This window comes from Nanorana parkeri, unplaced genomic scaffold, assembly GCF_000935625.1.
Source record: "Nanorana parkeri isolate BGI_ZX_2015 unplaced genomic scaffold, ASM93562v1 scaffold238, whole genome shotgun sequence".
Taxonomy (NCBI): Eukaryota; Metazoa; Chordata; class Amphibia; order Anura; family Dicroglossidae; genus Nanorana; species Nanorana parkeri.
The window spans coordinates 623,376-639,794 of record NW_017306506.1 but is presented as its reverse complement, the minus strand read 5'-3'; the positions used below and the strand labels follow the sequence as shown (position 1 = coordinate 639,794).

At 41.4% G+C, this 16,419-nt stretch overlaps 1 protein-coding gene across 1 annotated transcript in view; it reads left to right on the top strand.

Moving 5' to 3' along the window:
• Window positions 1-266: 266 nt before the first annotated feature.
• ATP7B (ATPase copper transporting beta) overlaps window positions 267-16,419 on the top strand; it is a 59,943-nt gene continuing 43,790 nt past the window's right edge. The window contains exons 1-5 of the mRNA XM_018556445.1: window positions 267-386; window positions 9,416-9,437; window positions 12,328-13,476; window positions 15,081-15,326; window positions 15,815-15,978. Of these exons, the coding sequence (XP_018411947.1) occupies window positions 267-386; window positions 9,416-9,437; window positions 12,328-13,476; window positions 15,081-15,326; window positions 15,815-15,978 (1,701 nt within the window). The remainder of the gene's footprint in view (window positions 387-9,415; window positions 9,438-12,327; window positions 13,477-15,080; window positions 15,327-15,814; window positions 15,979-16,419) is intronic.

Below are 16,419 nucleotides of genomic sequence, written 5' to 3'. Positions count from 1 at the left end.
CACACAGCCGCGCCAAGGCACCTCTAAAGTCTCCATCTTGGAGCACATATGGCAAAAGATCAAATTGGGTGCAGGTTTGTCAGGAGGAAGCCCAACCTCCCTTAAAGGCACAGGGACGCACAAGGGATCCCGCACATCACAAGGCAACTGAGACCCCCCCATGCATCACTGTACCAAATCAGTCAAGCAAAACAAGTGCCTTGGCGTGGCTGTGCGGCTTTCACATTTTCTGCAGAAGATGTGTATCTGTATCTTTTAAGTAAAAGATGTCCAGGAGGAATTTTCTGGAGGATGAGGAGGAGGAAGTGCGGTTACTCAGTAATTATGAAGTGCGGTACAGAGAAAAATCCATGACAAAGCCGTCACCTCACCAGTCCAAAAACAAGGTAAGACCGAGGCTGGCTGACTTACAGAGCAAAGTGGCCTCCAGTCTCTTCACCTAATAGAATTCTCCACCTGTGTGATCTCTTTAATACATACACTGAGCTCCGCAGAGATCCTTAGCGGTGAGACAAGTTTTTTTGCATGCTGGGTGGTGAGTGTGCTGGGAAAACTTTTTGCTGTTTGTACTCCGGTCACCAGAAAGTTATTCTGTTGCTGGGACCATTTTTTTGTTGTTAAATGACAGCATCCCTAAAATAAATCTGTCACCTAATTTCTTTATTGTCTTGACTGAAGTATTAGGATTACCCCCGGTAGCTTTAATTCTTATTTTGGTGGCTTCTCCCCAGAGAACAAAGGGACCTCTTTGATGTTCCATTTTAGAAGTGATCTGCTTGATGTCGTGTCGCTGAATATTAACCAAGCACACGTTTTTCTCAGATCTGTAATACGATTGATGCTCTGATGCTGGCATACAGAATGAAAACATACATTATATATCTTATATGTGGTACGTGCTGCATATATCGGTTCATAGTTGTATACATGAGAGTGCAACTGAAGTCAAAACTTTTGTTTTGGATGGAGTAGAGGGAGATTAGAAGACCTGTCAGTTTTTTTTTTTTGCTGAGATTCACCCTCCTGGTTTGTCCTGGTGGCAGTTAATAGTGAAAGAAAATGCCACATTTTGGATTGTCACCAGAACAGGAATAGACGGGAAATATTCCAGTGGGGACCCTGGTTCTGTTAACCCTGCTGACCATGGGATTCCCACTCACTTCCTGTTGCAGCTTTAAGACAGGAAGTGAAGGAAAATCTCCCCAATGGGACACAGATGGCAAAAAAAAGCTGACAGGGGTTATACCCCTCCCTTACTCTATCCAAAACTTCATATAAGTAGCTTGTTAAATGTTAAGGACTCTAGATGTGGCAGGCAGGGTGCACTTGTTCCCATGAGTGAGAAACCCCCATAGCTCAGATAGACAGCTGGGTATTCTGACATGAGGATGCACACAAACTAGGGCTGGTTTATGGAAAATGCAGCACAAAGAAAATCTAAAAAACCCTCTAAAAGATTCCGTTTTTTTTATGGGCAGTACTCCCATTTTTGCTCCAGTGTTCATAAATCAGTACAAGTATATTGGGGACAATTGACTAAAACTGGAGCAGACAGAATCTGTAGAAGCAGAGCAAAGTAACCAATCAGCTTCTCTCTTCAGTTAAGCTTTGAAAATGAAAGGTAGAAGCTGATTGGTTGCCATGTACAGCTGCTCTAGATTCTGCTGCTCCAGTCTTAGTAAATCCCCCAAATGTGTTTAGAGAAAGTGCAATTATATTTTAGGTTAAAACAATGCTTTGGGGCATTGACATCTTCCAGATCCCTCCATGCATACTAAAAAGCGTGGACGGAGGAATCGCCCACTTTGGCTAATGTATTCTGAGAGTATAACACCACACATATATGGAATTCTATTTTTTGAGGCAACAAAGACTTTAGAGTGAAAATCATCCCATTTTTAAGTAAGGAGAGCATGATTTCTAGATTAAGGTAATTGGTTTTTGTTTTTTGTTTTTCAATAAATACATTATTTTATCATTTCAAGTGCAACATTGTTCATTGTAACGTATGACTGTCCAAACTATTTTTTTTGGGATTGTTTTATCCCACAAAATAACAGCAGGGGGCAATATACCACTAAATTCAGTACCATCAGTACAAGGAGACCTGTCCAAAATCTACATTGTGATTTGCAACCAATGGCAATAGTGTGTACTTTATTGTCATTTCACAGTTCATTGTGTCCTATAACAGGCAGGAACATTAGACATGTATCGTTTGAATTTTCAGGTGGAAACATTTAGGTTGGAAGGGACATTGCTGTTGGGATACAATGTATATATAGGGTAAGTAAACATTGCAGAAATGTGACTTCATGTTCTGAGGTCTGTTGCAGAAAATTGTATAAGAGATTGGGTCACTTGGAACCTAAATAGGAGTGTAAATTGTCCACACAGCTCAGCTCAGTCTTCTGTTACCTGCGTGGTCACCTAAAGTGGAGATACCTCTGCCGAACACCTACAGTTTTAATAATGTACATTTCAACCATTCCATCTACAATATTATGTATCTATTCCGATCCCTATGATGCCACTTGCAGAGCCCACCATAGACTCTCTATGGTGGGCTCTGCAAGGTCTCAGTTGGGCTGCACGCCTCTTACCTGTCAGCGTTGTCCACCTCCGTGGTCGCCGGGCCCCTGCCTCCTCTTCCGTCCCAGGGCTCTGCCTCCTTCTATCGACTGGCCCCGCCTCCTCTTACATCACTGGCCCCACCTGCTCTTAGATCGCTGGCCATTGATGCGAGAGGAGGCGGGGTTGCTGTTAGGCGGGCCCCGCCTCCTTTACTGCAAACGCCGGTGTAACCGGCGTATTCTGCCGCATCTGCTGGCTGTCACTGACACAGCTCCGCAGCGGCTGTGAGGGGGAACGTTCTACTTCACAGCTGCTGCTGAGCTATGTCAGTGACAGCCAGCACCCGAGACGCAATAGCGACCCAGGCGACCCACACGGCATCAGAGGGATGCCAGGCCCCCATGTGCCCGGGCCCCATAGCGGCCGTCTGGGTCGCTATGGCGATTGTTACGCCACTGGATGCACCGATACTTTTCAGATGCCAGTGCCGATACTTGGCATTTTCATGAGAACGACCAGGGTTGCAGCTGGGACCTGGCTCTGGCGCCCCACCTGAAATCATTAGTCTGTATTGTTTTAGAAAAACTGTCACATGGCACTAAACAAGAATGTATCAGTACTTGTACTTGCAAAACTGGTATCGGTGCATCCCTTATATATTTATTAGAGGTGCACCGAAATTGAAATTTTAAAGGGAAACCGAAATTTAAAAAAATGTGAGAACACAAAGTCCTCAATCTCTTTTTCTGTGCCCCCTGTTGAGTGTTCCTCTAGTGTTCCTGTTCATTGATAACATGAGAACATTGTTTGTTTACTATAACTACAATTATGAATGAGTGGGGGTGATGCAGATCACTCCTATTCATAATTGAGGATATAGTTAACATACCATATCCTCAATTATGTACACACACTCAGCAATCACTGATCACTGAGTGTGTGTACATTGCTCTTCTCTCTGACACGCTGTCACAGGAGGCTGAGCGAGCGGAGCAGGGAGGAGAGCTCATCCTCCTGTGACAGGGCTGTCTCCGCCCACACACCGCTCTGCCGGACTGTGATAGGGGGCAGAGCGATGTGGGAGGAGAGAAGCCGGCCGCTCACAGCGCTCTCCACCGCAGCGCTCGGCCGGCTGTCACTTTCTCTTCTCCCCGCTGGGACACAGAGCAGCGCCCACCGGGGAGGAAAGAAAGCAGGGATGCACCGCTGTATCGGCATGAAAATGGCACTTTCGGCATTATGCCAAAAGTGCCATTTTCGGCCGATATGTTTCGGCGGTCGATATATTGGTGCATCCCTAATATTTATTAAAACAAAACCATACATTAAAACAGAGATGTACAAATCCCAGGAGCTCTGTGTGCTCCTTACAAATGACAGCTGCCTCCTAACTTTTGAATTTTTCTCTAGTCTAGTCTTGGAGCTCGAAAAGTATCTGTACATGTACTGAGTACGGTACTTGGTATCGGTGCATACCTAATCCTGACGGTTCCCTTTTTTACAGGTAGCAGCTAACATTGTGTGCGGATGCTAGTTGTCAGACTGCATGGTCACTGCAAGCTCCAGCCACCACTAGCAATCGGCAACCAATCATGTGGTTCCCTTTTCTGTGATCACCATTCTGTTTATGACATGGTGACCACAAGATTTTGTTTGTAAAGGGCTGCCACTCACAGGGACAACTTTTCAGTTGCTGTTCTAATTTTTTTCCCATAGACTAGCTGTACTCTTTTATAGTTGAATCAACACCAAAAACAATTAATCTGGGGTTTTATTTCTTTCACAAAGATTTTATTGAGTTTTTGTTTTTAATCTGGGGTTTTATAAGGCGCACACCATTGCATTTGTTTAAAATCTGTATTAATTTATTGGTTCCAACAGATTTTGTTCCAATAAAAATTCATTTTGACATCCAATAAATATACAAATAAAAACACATACATTTTTGTCCCCTCTTTTGCAATATGCCTCCTGGGGCCCCACTTACGATATGGTAACAATATGAATACCAACTGACCAATATTGCCCAATATTTCCTCTCAGTTAATTCGTGTGTGTCTTCACAATCATATTTCAATTGTGGCATGCGTTTATTCTCCCAATGCGTTTTGCTGGTGTGCTTCCTCAAGGGACCAGAGGCAATTTATCTACCAAAACTGTATAAGCCAAAAGGGCGTCAAAATAGGCACGGATCCCTTCCAGCAGAGGGTGGGGGGGAGGCACTATACTATGCTTCCCCACTCTGCGAGTTTACGGTGGGGCCACAGGGATTCATTTGAGGAGGGTTTCGGTCTATGAAAATTCTTCTTATGGTGTTATTTAAAAATCGCCTCCAGCACATACTGCCATAGGTACGTCCTGTGCAGATAGTCTGGCGCCGTACACCAGATCCAGCAGCAAGAGGAGGTGTTAGTCTATAATAGGGGGTGAGGCTCGTATTGACTGACTTTGGGGATATAGGCGAGTGAAATTTTATAGTTGAATCAAGTTCATTTATAGAGAAAACAACAAGCAGGTAGTAGAAAGAAATGAGCAATACAATCAGCGTACAAGCAAAACGGGATGAGGCCTTACATCCAGGCTCACAGTAGGACAATCAAACAGAAGTAACGTGCAGCAATAACAAAGAGGCAGTCATATGAAAGTACAGATAGAAAACAAGGACTTTGTCAATATATGAAAATCCAAATAAAGTTCAAAACACAGTGGGGGGAATGTATCAAAACTGGAGCAGACAAAATGTGGAGCAGTTGCCCATGGCAACCACTCACCTTCTCTCTTCAGTTTGTTGCTGATTGGTTGCAAAGCTGCTTCAGTTTTTGTCTGCTCCAGCTTTGATACATTCCTCTCAGTATGTGCTCTTAGAGAATACGGTGCCCTAAGCACTGTATTAAGGAATATCACAGCGTATTTCTTGTTGAAAGGTACAAATATATGTTAAAAACACAGGAGACCAATAAGTAGAATGGACAAGAGGAAAGAAGGAAGAGGGACAGGAAGAAGGGAAGGGAGTTGACCCAGGGAGTAAAATCCAAATGAGAGAAGACGCTTGCCTAAGGGGTGTAGACATCATAGTGATCTATGAAGAGCTTTGGAGGCTGAAAAGTGTATCCATAGGGACCCATTGAGCAGGAAAATAAGAGAGGACACATGTCTCGGGGGTGAGGACATTATAGTGATCCATGAAGAGCATTTGAGGCTGAAAGTGTATCCATAGGGACCATTGAGTAGGAAAATAAGAGAGGACACATGTCTCGGGGGTTGAGGCTGTGCGGGAGGAGAGCTCAGCCTCCTATGACAGCTGTCACCGCCGCTCCCCATCCTGATTTGTCACAGAAGGCTGAGCGGTGCAGGAGGAGAGGTGCCGACCGCTTATAGCGCTCTCCTCCTGCTCAGCCTCCTGTGACAGTTTTTTTCCTCCTCGCTGGGACACAAAGCAGCACCCAGCGGAGAGGAGAGAAACCAGCGATACACAGCTATTTCGGCTGAAAGATGGCACTTTGCCAAAAGTGGCATTTTCGGCCGATACGTTTCGGCGGCCGATATTTCCGTGCATCCCTAATAATAATAATATCATATTAATAGTGATGATAGTAATAAGATTCATGATAATAATAGTAATTGTAGTAATAATAATATTAGCAATAACTGTTAGATCTGCTCAGTAGCAGTAACCTGAAATATCTAAGATCTGGGAATCAGGACAAGGCACTGTGTTGACTGATCAGAGCCGTGCTGTGATATGCACAGGAGAACTGTGTGGAATCTAGCCAAGTCATTGCACGCTGTCAGTACAGTTGTTATTTGATATGCATGTGAGACACAGCGGTGTTGCGCTCAGCAGTCTGGCAGTGTGCAGAGCAAGGCATGGGAACTCACAGGAAGAGATTTAAATATTATGAAATGTGTGAAGAGCTGAGTGCAGAGCCTTCCATCCTATAAAGGCTGGAGATAGAGATCATTTAAGGGACTTTCTTCTACAGTTTAGACATCGCATTACCATTATTTATATTTTGTCATTTCATTGCAATACCAGAAGTTTCCTCATTGCTGTGTATTTAAATAATTTCTAAAATGATATCGGCTAAAGACGGTGCGGACAGTAAGGTAAAGGCGGAGGGTGAGCCGACGCATGCAAAAAAACAGCTAGCATTGATATCATACCGGAAATCACATCATGGGCCACCAAGCTTGGAATATGAGGCTCCCAGTTCAGAGGATTCCCAGAAGGATAGGGGGGATACCAGTATGGCAGCAATTGCCAAAGAGCCTGAAGTCTTCAAAAAGCAGGTGAGTCAATATAGATTTTATTTTGTTGCAGCATATACATAGTATTGTACAGGAAAATCACAAGCACTCAGATTTCTGGAGCTTGGACCTCCAGCGTTATCTTGCTTTGATCCAGTTTCGCCATTGTTCTAGTTGCTATAAAGCACAGCCGCTAATAATATTTGGTTTACTGTAGTCGGATGATTTAAGAAGTCATTTCCAATTGGTTGCAATGCGTTTTATAGCCCTTCGTTCATTGATCTTTGGTGGATTGGCAGGGTTTGGTGTATGATTACAGATACTCAGTTCCTAGCCTGCAGTTTGCCTAAATAAACTGTTTCTAAACCCAAAAGCAAAAATGTAATATATTGCAGCTTAGCAGTTCATAGATGCGGTGGCTGCATTCCTTTTTTTTTTCCCCTGCTTTTTTTTCACCTGGTCATTCAGCCAGTAAAGCTAAAATATTTTTCAACTTCCTTTAACAGACCAAGCTGTCCAGAAAAACTGGCAGATAGAGGTTTGAAACAAACCATTTAACACTGATGGGTTCTTACAATGGTCAGCTTTTTATTTATTTATGTAAAACGTTTATCCTAAAGTTAGAAAAAATTAAACAGTTTGTGTACGTGCTTAAAAGTGTTACCTAGAATTCAGATTTAATTAGTCAAGTCCATCTAAACTTTCTAGTGCATCTATAACATTACCCTCCCCACAGGGTGACAATGCTGCTGGCCAAGGGTGGCTCCATTGCACCTATATAGAGTGGAGCCACCCTAAGACAGGAAATGTGTTACCAGAAAAGAAAACGGATGCAGCCACCAAAGTGATCTAAGAATTGGTAAGCTGCAATATATGACATTTTTGTTTTTGGGTTCAGATACACCTTAAACCTTTTTTCTTTGGAGAAAGTTCAAATAAGACACAAGGGCTCTGTTCACACCACAAACCGTGCATTCCAGAGCAGCCAGCCTCTGGAACACACTGTATTGCAAACCGGGGGCTCCCTGCGTTCAGGGGCAGGAGGAGGCATGGTGGTGCATCAAAGTCAGTGGCAGCACAGCCATGCCCCCCACCGCAGTGCAATTTCCCGAATGCGTGGCACATTAGTGCCTATGTTCCAGTCTAGTGCAATCTGCAAAAATAGTGCAGCTCGGAAGAACTGATGAGGTTAGGAGAGCCGTAAGCCACCAGTGCAAGTGCAGGACAACGCTTTCAAGAGGACGAGTGGGTCAGCAGTGGTAATGTGGGCGCCCAGCGGGGAGGAAAGAAAGCACGGATGCACTGCTATTTTGGCAAAAAAAAGACACTTTCGGTATTCAGCCAAAAGTGCCATTTTCAGCCGATATGTTTCGGTGGCCGATTTATCGGTGAATATACAAAGGAAATCCAAACATAACAATTAATAACACTTTTCACATACAGTAAATAGCTAAATATATTTGTATGTGTTATTATTTGCTAGTGCAGACTCCAGAGATTCATGTATTTATTTTGCTTGCTCTAAATATTTGTTTTTTAGGAAATTGTTTGTCTGATGTCTTCTCTTGCATAATAATAAAATAATTAAAGTTATACCACATACTGTACTGCACTGACCTCCACTCTTTAAAAACTCACTTACCCATTTGTCCTAATTCTCATACAGAGATATACAATTTCATTATTTGATAACCAGCACTGTTCCTGTTGCACATACATATACTGTATAACTTCTATGCAAATCATTGTGCTTACAATGAAAATTTATTTTTAATGACTAGACAAATGTCAATGCAAACAGAAAGTTTCTAAGTATCGTAGTCTCTCTCTCTCTCACGATAGGGAGGGATAAACCCTTTGTGAGAAACAGAAAAAGGAGGGGAGGGGAAGATACTAAAGATTCTTAATCATTTCCTCTTCCATCATGCACTATGGACCAATTAGTAATCATATTCTCTATGGAACTAATTATTAGATCTCTAAAATTAATTGAACAGTGTCACTTCCGGAGCCCTAAGTCCTTGCTCATGACTCCTTTTTTTCCCTTGATACCTTCTGTAGTTGTACCTGTTTGTTATGTCTCCTGATGTCAACCAGACAAAGAGTACATATGACCATTAATATGCTAGTAGGCCAGGAAATTAGAGAAAATATCCCTGTGGGTGCACATGTCCTGGTTACTCCTGTCAAAGGTAATGTGTCTCCTTACTTTTGAAAGACTTCCTCACACTTTCTGTCCTGCCACTGCGACAGTGATGGAAAATTTCCCAGTGTGTTCGCAACACTACATTTCCCTTTCCTCCATATAACTATATCTAGACTAGTCAACTAACTTTTAGAGGGAACCCTCAACTTTTAAACAATGGAGTCACATCGCTACTTGAGGGCTTATCCTAAAAAGTTGAATGGTCACTACTGTTTTTAATGGATATATTCTGCCAAGAGATGGGAAAATACCCATTACATCCAGGTATAGAGGAGCATGTAACTCACTACCAAGGCCAAGCCCCTGTGCTGTCACATGGGGAGAGTCTAAAGCCCTGTGTATGCTACCACTTGACCTACTCATAGCTTCTCTGGATCTTAGCAGTAGAACACTGCGGTTTGGAAGAAAGGTGAGTTGATGGAGAGGGGGGAATAAAGTGTCGCTTTGTCCTACATAGCCAAATAACAGTTTCACTTGAAATAGCCAGACCTCACACATTAAACCATTGGGCATTTATATAACAGGTTGATTTCAGTCATCTGTTATTACATAGCTATTATTCACCATAGAATTATTAGATTTTCTTTAACAATGCAACAGCACAGATGCCAAAATCTAGTTAAGTATACTATTTCATGACATTCCTGTTAAGTGCTGACTTAAAATGTGTAAATAGATTGAATGAATGTGGCTTGAAGGTATTTAAGATCTTGGCATCTTTTCATGTGCTTCAGGATACATTTTTAATTGGCCTATGAATAGTGATGCCCATTAAAGCCAGACTCCAGCCAAGCCATAGCATGGGTACAATAAGGAAGGTTTATAGCCTCTGTCCATCCACTGCTTTCCAAGTTACCGTTTAGCAGATTTCTTACTTCTTGAGCTTCTATTCAATTGATGGGTGTCAGAAAGAACGCAATAAGGGAAACTTTTCCCAGTGGAAACACAAACAACAGTTAAAATATTTGAGGCTCAGTTTGTCTAAAAATTCATGACTAAGCTGTCTGATGAGGGATGGTTCACTGCCATGGTGATTATTTGGGGTTGATTCAGTGAAGAAATTCAGTTTAGGCACTTAGCAAGGGAATTTATACTCTGCAAAGTACATGTTAGTAAATGTGATGAACCTTTTTTGACATTAACAGCTGCAAGAAAAAGTATGTGAACCTCTTGGAATTAAATGTTTTTCTGCAGTAATTTGCCATAAAATGAGATGTGATCCTCATGTAAGATACAACAATGGGGGGAATTTATCAAAATTGGAGCAGATAGAATCTGAAGCAGTTGCCCATGGCAACCAATCCGTTTCTCTCTTCCGTTTGTTCAGTTAAGATTTGAAAATTAGAGAGGCTGATTAGTTGCCATGAGCAGCTAATGCAGATTGTCTGTTCCAGTTTTGATAACTTCCCCTCAATGTGCTTAAGCTGATAACACACATACAATTTAAATTTCTCGTGTCTTGATTGAACACACCCATTAAACATTCACAGTGCTGGAGGAAAAAGTAAGTAAACCCTTGGAGCTAATAGCTGGTCAAACCTTCTCAATTACTTTAAGCAAGCGCTTTTGGTAGCTCTGGATCAGACCTGCACAACATTCAGGAGCGATTTTTGGCCAGTCCTTTGTGCAAAACTGCTTCGGCTCAGACACATTTGTAGGATGTCTGGTGTGAATGGCTTCACAGTATCTCTATTGGGTTAAGTCTGGGCTCTGACTGACTTCAGAAAAAGAAAATGCGCCTTTTGGATTGGCCCAGTTTGTGGTGGATTTACTTTGATGCTTAGGGTCATTGTCCTGCTGTGTCACCCAACCTCTACTAAGCTTCAGCTGGGGACAGCCACCTTGACATTATCCTGTTGGATATTTTGGTAAACTTGGGAATTGATTTTCCCCGCAATGATGGCAAGTGGTCCAGGCCTTGAGTCAGTGAAGCAAGCCCAAAACCTGATGTTCCCTCCGCCATACCTAACCGTTGGGATGATGTTTTGATGTTGATAAGTTGCGCTATTTTTATATCATACATAGGGCTGAGTAATCTTCCCGAACAATTAAAATTTTGGTTTATTAGTCCACAAAACATTTTCCCAGTAGCTCCGGACTTTGCCAAGGTGCTCTTTGGAAAACTTCAGTTACGCAGCAAAGTTTTTTTCAGAAAGCAGCGGCTTCCTCCACTCAATGTACGAGTTTACGAGTATGGGACTTTCCTATACTCATCTGCGCCTTTTAGGGGAGCTAGTGCCATGCGAACTGCATCCACCTGGCATAGCTTTTACATATGAAGCCTAAAATGTATTTCCACTTTTGCAGTTAAATTTGAGAAAACCCACTATGTGTTTATGTGTTCCTATTCACACAGCATACCTAAAATATTGTGTTAAAAACTATTTTCAACTTTTGAGATGTGTCGGTATAGCAAGTTTCTCTCTGTTTCCAAGTGACAGTCCCATAGAAAGACTCTCCATCCATACACACCTATTTATACATCCAAATCTAATTACAACCCAAATTGACCCTTGCAGTGGGGCGTTTCACCCACCCATCCTTTGATAAAAACAAAATATATTGTTGTACAGTTTTTTGTTGAAATATTTCTTGAATTAATAAATAAATTGCATTCTTTTAGTGCTGACCAAGTGTTAAGGACTAAACAAACTTAAAAAAACAGCCAGTTGGCAATAAAATATTGTTTATTGTAACACACCTTTTTACATATGTATGCTAAAAAAGGGGGGTTATAAAGGGTGATACATAATGAAAGAGTACTTTATGAGCTAAACAACATGACTGCTGCTTTGTGAAAATTATATGGACTCCCCAAATTAATTACATAATAAGTAAAATACTATGCAATCATGACAAATAATCCTCATCATTCAGCTTCATTTAACAAATAAACACAACACATTTCACAGTGTTGTATTCTTCCAGCATTGACTTACTTTGTAGTTCCTTGCATTTGTTTGCATTATATCTCTGAGCTGCAAAGGAAGCTATATAATGCCCAGCAGTTGTTGCTGACTTAGGGTCCTGCTCTGATTGAGGTTTGCATGGGGAGGATCTCCACACAGGGCCACCAGCCCAACATACTGTATATTATAGGTACTGGTCTGAGAGACAAATCCTCCCAGTCCAGCCCTCCTCTGATGGTCATTGGATATTATTTTCTTGCACAAAACAGCTTGTGACCGTTCTCTCAGCAATGCATATGTTTTTGTTTGTTTTTGTTTATAGCAATTTTTTACTTTCTTTTCAGGATGTTTCAAGACATGACATTCACAAGACTAGCCATACTCTACCAGCAGAAAGAAATAATTCTGCTTTCGACAATCAGGGTTATGAAGGCAGCCAAGATGACCTGGCCTTCTCATCCTCCGTGGTGCTAGCAATTGTAGGCATGACGTGCCAGTCATGTGTTCAGTCCATCGAGGGAAAGATCTCCAAGCTGCCGAGCATAATTAGAATTAAGGTTTGCTTGGATCAAAACAATGCCACTGTACACTATATCCGCTCAGAAATAACCGCTCAGAAGATCTGTGAAGAGATAGAAGACATGGGCTTTGAAGCTAGCATACAAGAGTGCAAGGAGATGACAGCACCACAGAAAGGCATGAGTTACAAAGAAGAGGTGATCAAGATCAGGATAGAGGGCATGACCTGTCAGTCTTGTGTCAACACAATTGAAGGCAAAATTGGGAAACTTCAAGGTGTCCAAAAAATAAAGGTGTCCCTTACAGGCCAAGAAGCAGTCATTGTGTATGATCCACTGTACATTCAGCCGGAAGACCTTAAGAAACATATAGATGACATGGGATTTGTGGCTTCTCTTAAGAGTAAACCTGACCCTTTAAAGCTTGGAACAATTGACATAGAACGTTTGCAGACTGTTCCTATACATCGTAACATTTCAGACTCTGATGGCGCTGTCATTGATGGTCAAAAAGAGATAGCGACTATTGGTATAGAAGGGATGCACTGCAAATCTTGCGTCTACAATATAGAAGGGTCCATATCAGACCTCCCTGGTGTTCAGAGTATCAAAGTCTCACTTGAAAACAAAAATGCTATTTTATGTTTCTTTAAAAGTGTTACTGACTTGGTTACTGTAAAAGAGGAAATTGAAGCGCTTCCTCCCGGCAATTTCAAGGTTATACTTTCATTGGCAGAACATTCAAGGCCCTCAACAAAGTTGAAATCCAAGTATCATTCTTCCTATAAACAAAGTCATCTGCCAGCTACCAAAATGGCCTTAATCCGCATTGTAGGAATGACCTGTGGATCCTGTGTGTCCTCTATTGAAAACATGATCTCTCAGAGAAAAGGAGTACAGTCCATATCGGTTTTATTAGATGAAGCACTCGGAACAATTTACTATATCCCAAGTGAAACAAATGCAGAGGAGCTTAGGGCAGCCATAGAAGACATGGGGTTTGATGCTACACTTGTATCTGGTAAGTTTACACTTAACATTTTGCATCATGGTGAAAACATATTCATGTCTTCATCCACTCTAGGCATTTGGTCAATGGATCTCTGCTGAAGAGGTGAATCAGCCAAGCTGAACTTGCATGCTCCCCTTCAACAGAGAAATGACCAAATGCCTAGGCTGTGGGTTATGTGAGCATCAATGGAGAGAACTTGGATCATCTCTGTAAAAAATAAATCAAGGCAACTGGACTTGCTGTATTTTTCTTAAAGACGCTTTGCTGGTCATCCGACTAGCTTTCTCAATCCAGAAAGCTGACTTAAGAAAGCTTGTTGGATGACAGGTGAAATATCTTCAAGAAAAATACAGAAAGTCCAGTTACCTTGATTTATTTTTTACAGATATACCATGACCTAGATGAACGAGAACCTTCACAGACAACTTGGATCATCACTTTCTCTAGTAAAGGTAAGAATTTTAGTATTTCTTACTGTTATTCATGTGAGCACAATGTTTGTAACTCTGTCCTCCCCCAAAAAATAATTAAAGCCACCCTGCAAATAAGGAGTTATAATGCTTCGCAATCTGGCAGGTGGTGACTGTGATCTTTGCATTCTTGAGTGGCTTCACCAGCAGAAAGACCTTCAGCATCTGACATGCATATGGGTGTGTGTCCCTGCAGTTGTAGTGATGTGGTACAACAACATGCATTGTATAAACTTTGCAATGCATTACCTTGCATTTTCAATGGCACCCCAGTGTATACATAAAAAAAGTCACAAAAGAAATGCATCAGGCCCCTAGAGCACCTCATGCAATAAGAAACGCATGTAATGCCTTGCGGTGTTATAAAAAAACAAAACACAATACAGGCCCATGGACATGCATTGAGGGCTCATTGAAAATAAACAAATATGCTCAATTTAACAAATGGGCTCTATGAATGTTTCCTAAAAAATATTTAAGTAGGATGGATCATATTTACATATTGAACAAAAAATAAAGAAAATAAGTAGTTTCTCTTCAAGAAATTATGGGACTTTAATGGGCTTTTTAGCCCCTACTCCTATACTTTCTGGGTTTTTTGACACATCACTGAAAACAGTATTGCAAGCCCTAATACTGAACCACAAGCCCCAGCAGATAAGTCTTAGCCAGTCAACAAACATTTGATACAAATGACTGTAAACTATTCCGATATAAAATTAGAATGTCAATTTAATGAACCACAATCAGAAACAATGAATGTCCTATGTGACAGTGCCTAATCTACATCCCACAAATCGTGTACGTTCTTCTGCTTTGTACTTTATGAACAAATGATCTATTAGCTTTAACTAACACTATATTTTATACCAACAGCAGGCAACAGAGGGTGAAACATAGTACCAAAGCTTCCAATGACCTGTATATTTGAAATGGGGAGGGAGTGGGAATACAGAAACATTTGGGGAATGAGTTTCAGATACCACCACGGAAAGAAATGGCACAGATGGTCGCATATACAATATTTAGGGCTTAATGTTTATTTCCATTCAATAGAAAATATTTTAGCAGACAAAAAATTTGGAAGCATGTAAGCATTTTCTATCACCCCTAAAATATATGAATGTTTCTGTGTGTTTTTAGATTCTGCAGTGCCTATAACCAGCAACCAGACAGAACCTGACACAAGGCAAAATTCCTTAGCAATGTTGAAGGAACTGACTACCCATAAAGATTATATTGTGGATGTTATGCCTAAGAAGCTGCACCTGGATATTGATATTCCTTTGAGCGATAACAGAGCGCCGCAGAAATGTGTTTTACAGGTCACCGGGATGACATGTGCTTCCTGTGTGTCTAACATTGAGAGGAATCTGAAGAAGAAAGATGGTATCTATTTTGTAATGTCTTTCATAGTATAGACAGAGATCTATCTCTATGGCTACTCAAAAATGCATAATTCCTGGAATCTCTTTGTGGTACTATGGTCTTTGGGAATGACCCTGACTTCCTGCAGAGTTTTAGCCCAATACACTTTGTCCCTTTGTTTTTACCTTCATCTCATTTATCTCCATAGAATGTATTCTAAACACATACTTTCAATGCCAGTAAGCCATTTGTAGAAGCCATCAGCTTTTAACTTGCCTTCTTTCCCCATAGTTAGTTACCAATAGAACCAATAAAAAATGAATGCAATGAGTCTGAAACTTATTCTGTGGTTCCATTTGGTGATTGACATACATACTGTACACCTTTAGCCTAAAAACATGGTGAAAAAAACATGTGCTTAATGTTAAAGTGAGTTATCTCCGTTTCTGAACACTCTTCTATAATGATGGTGATCATATAGTAGTAACCTGTGAACTCATACTTACTAGGTATTGTTTCTGTGCTGGTGGCACTGATGGCTGGTAAAGCAGAAGTCAGATACATAGGAGACCGGATTGAACCAACAGAGATTGCCCAACTTATTGAAAACCTGGGGTTTGGAGCAGTAGTATTGGAGGACTGCACTGCTGCAGATGGCTGTATTGAGCTAGTGGTAAGTAAAAAAAAAACTAAAATACCGTTGCTGTGAGCATGATGTTTCAAGGTATCGCTACTAAGAGTTGTTTTCTGATCCACACAGCCATCAATAAGATTCAGATATTCAGGGAAGGGCTGCAGTAAGATATAAATTATACTAACAACCTCCACTTTCCTGTTACAGAAGTTGTACTGGGTTTCTAAATATAACTATGCAGTCCAATATACACCATAAGGTAGTAGACTAACATCACAGCTAGACAATAAAATCTCTAAAAGAGAGAGTGATTATGGCCTTGTTCACACCGAAAGCATGTGCGTTCCAGAGCGGTAGCTGCTGGAACGCACCGCGATCGCTGAGAAACTTCTCCCCGTGTTTTGGAGCAAGAGGGGGCGTCGGCGGTGCATTGTATTCAATGGCATCGCTTACACACACACACACACACACACCCCCCCC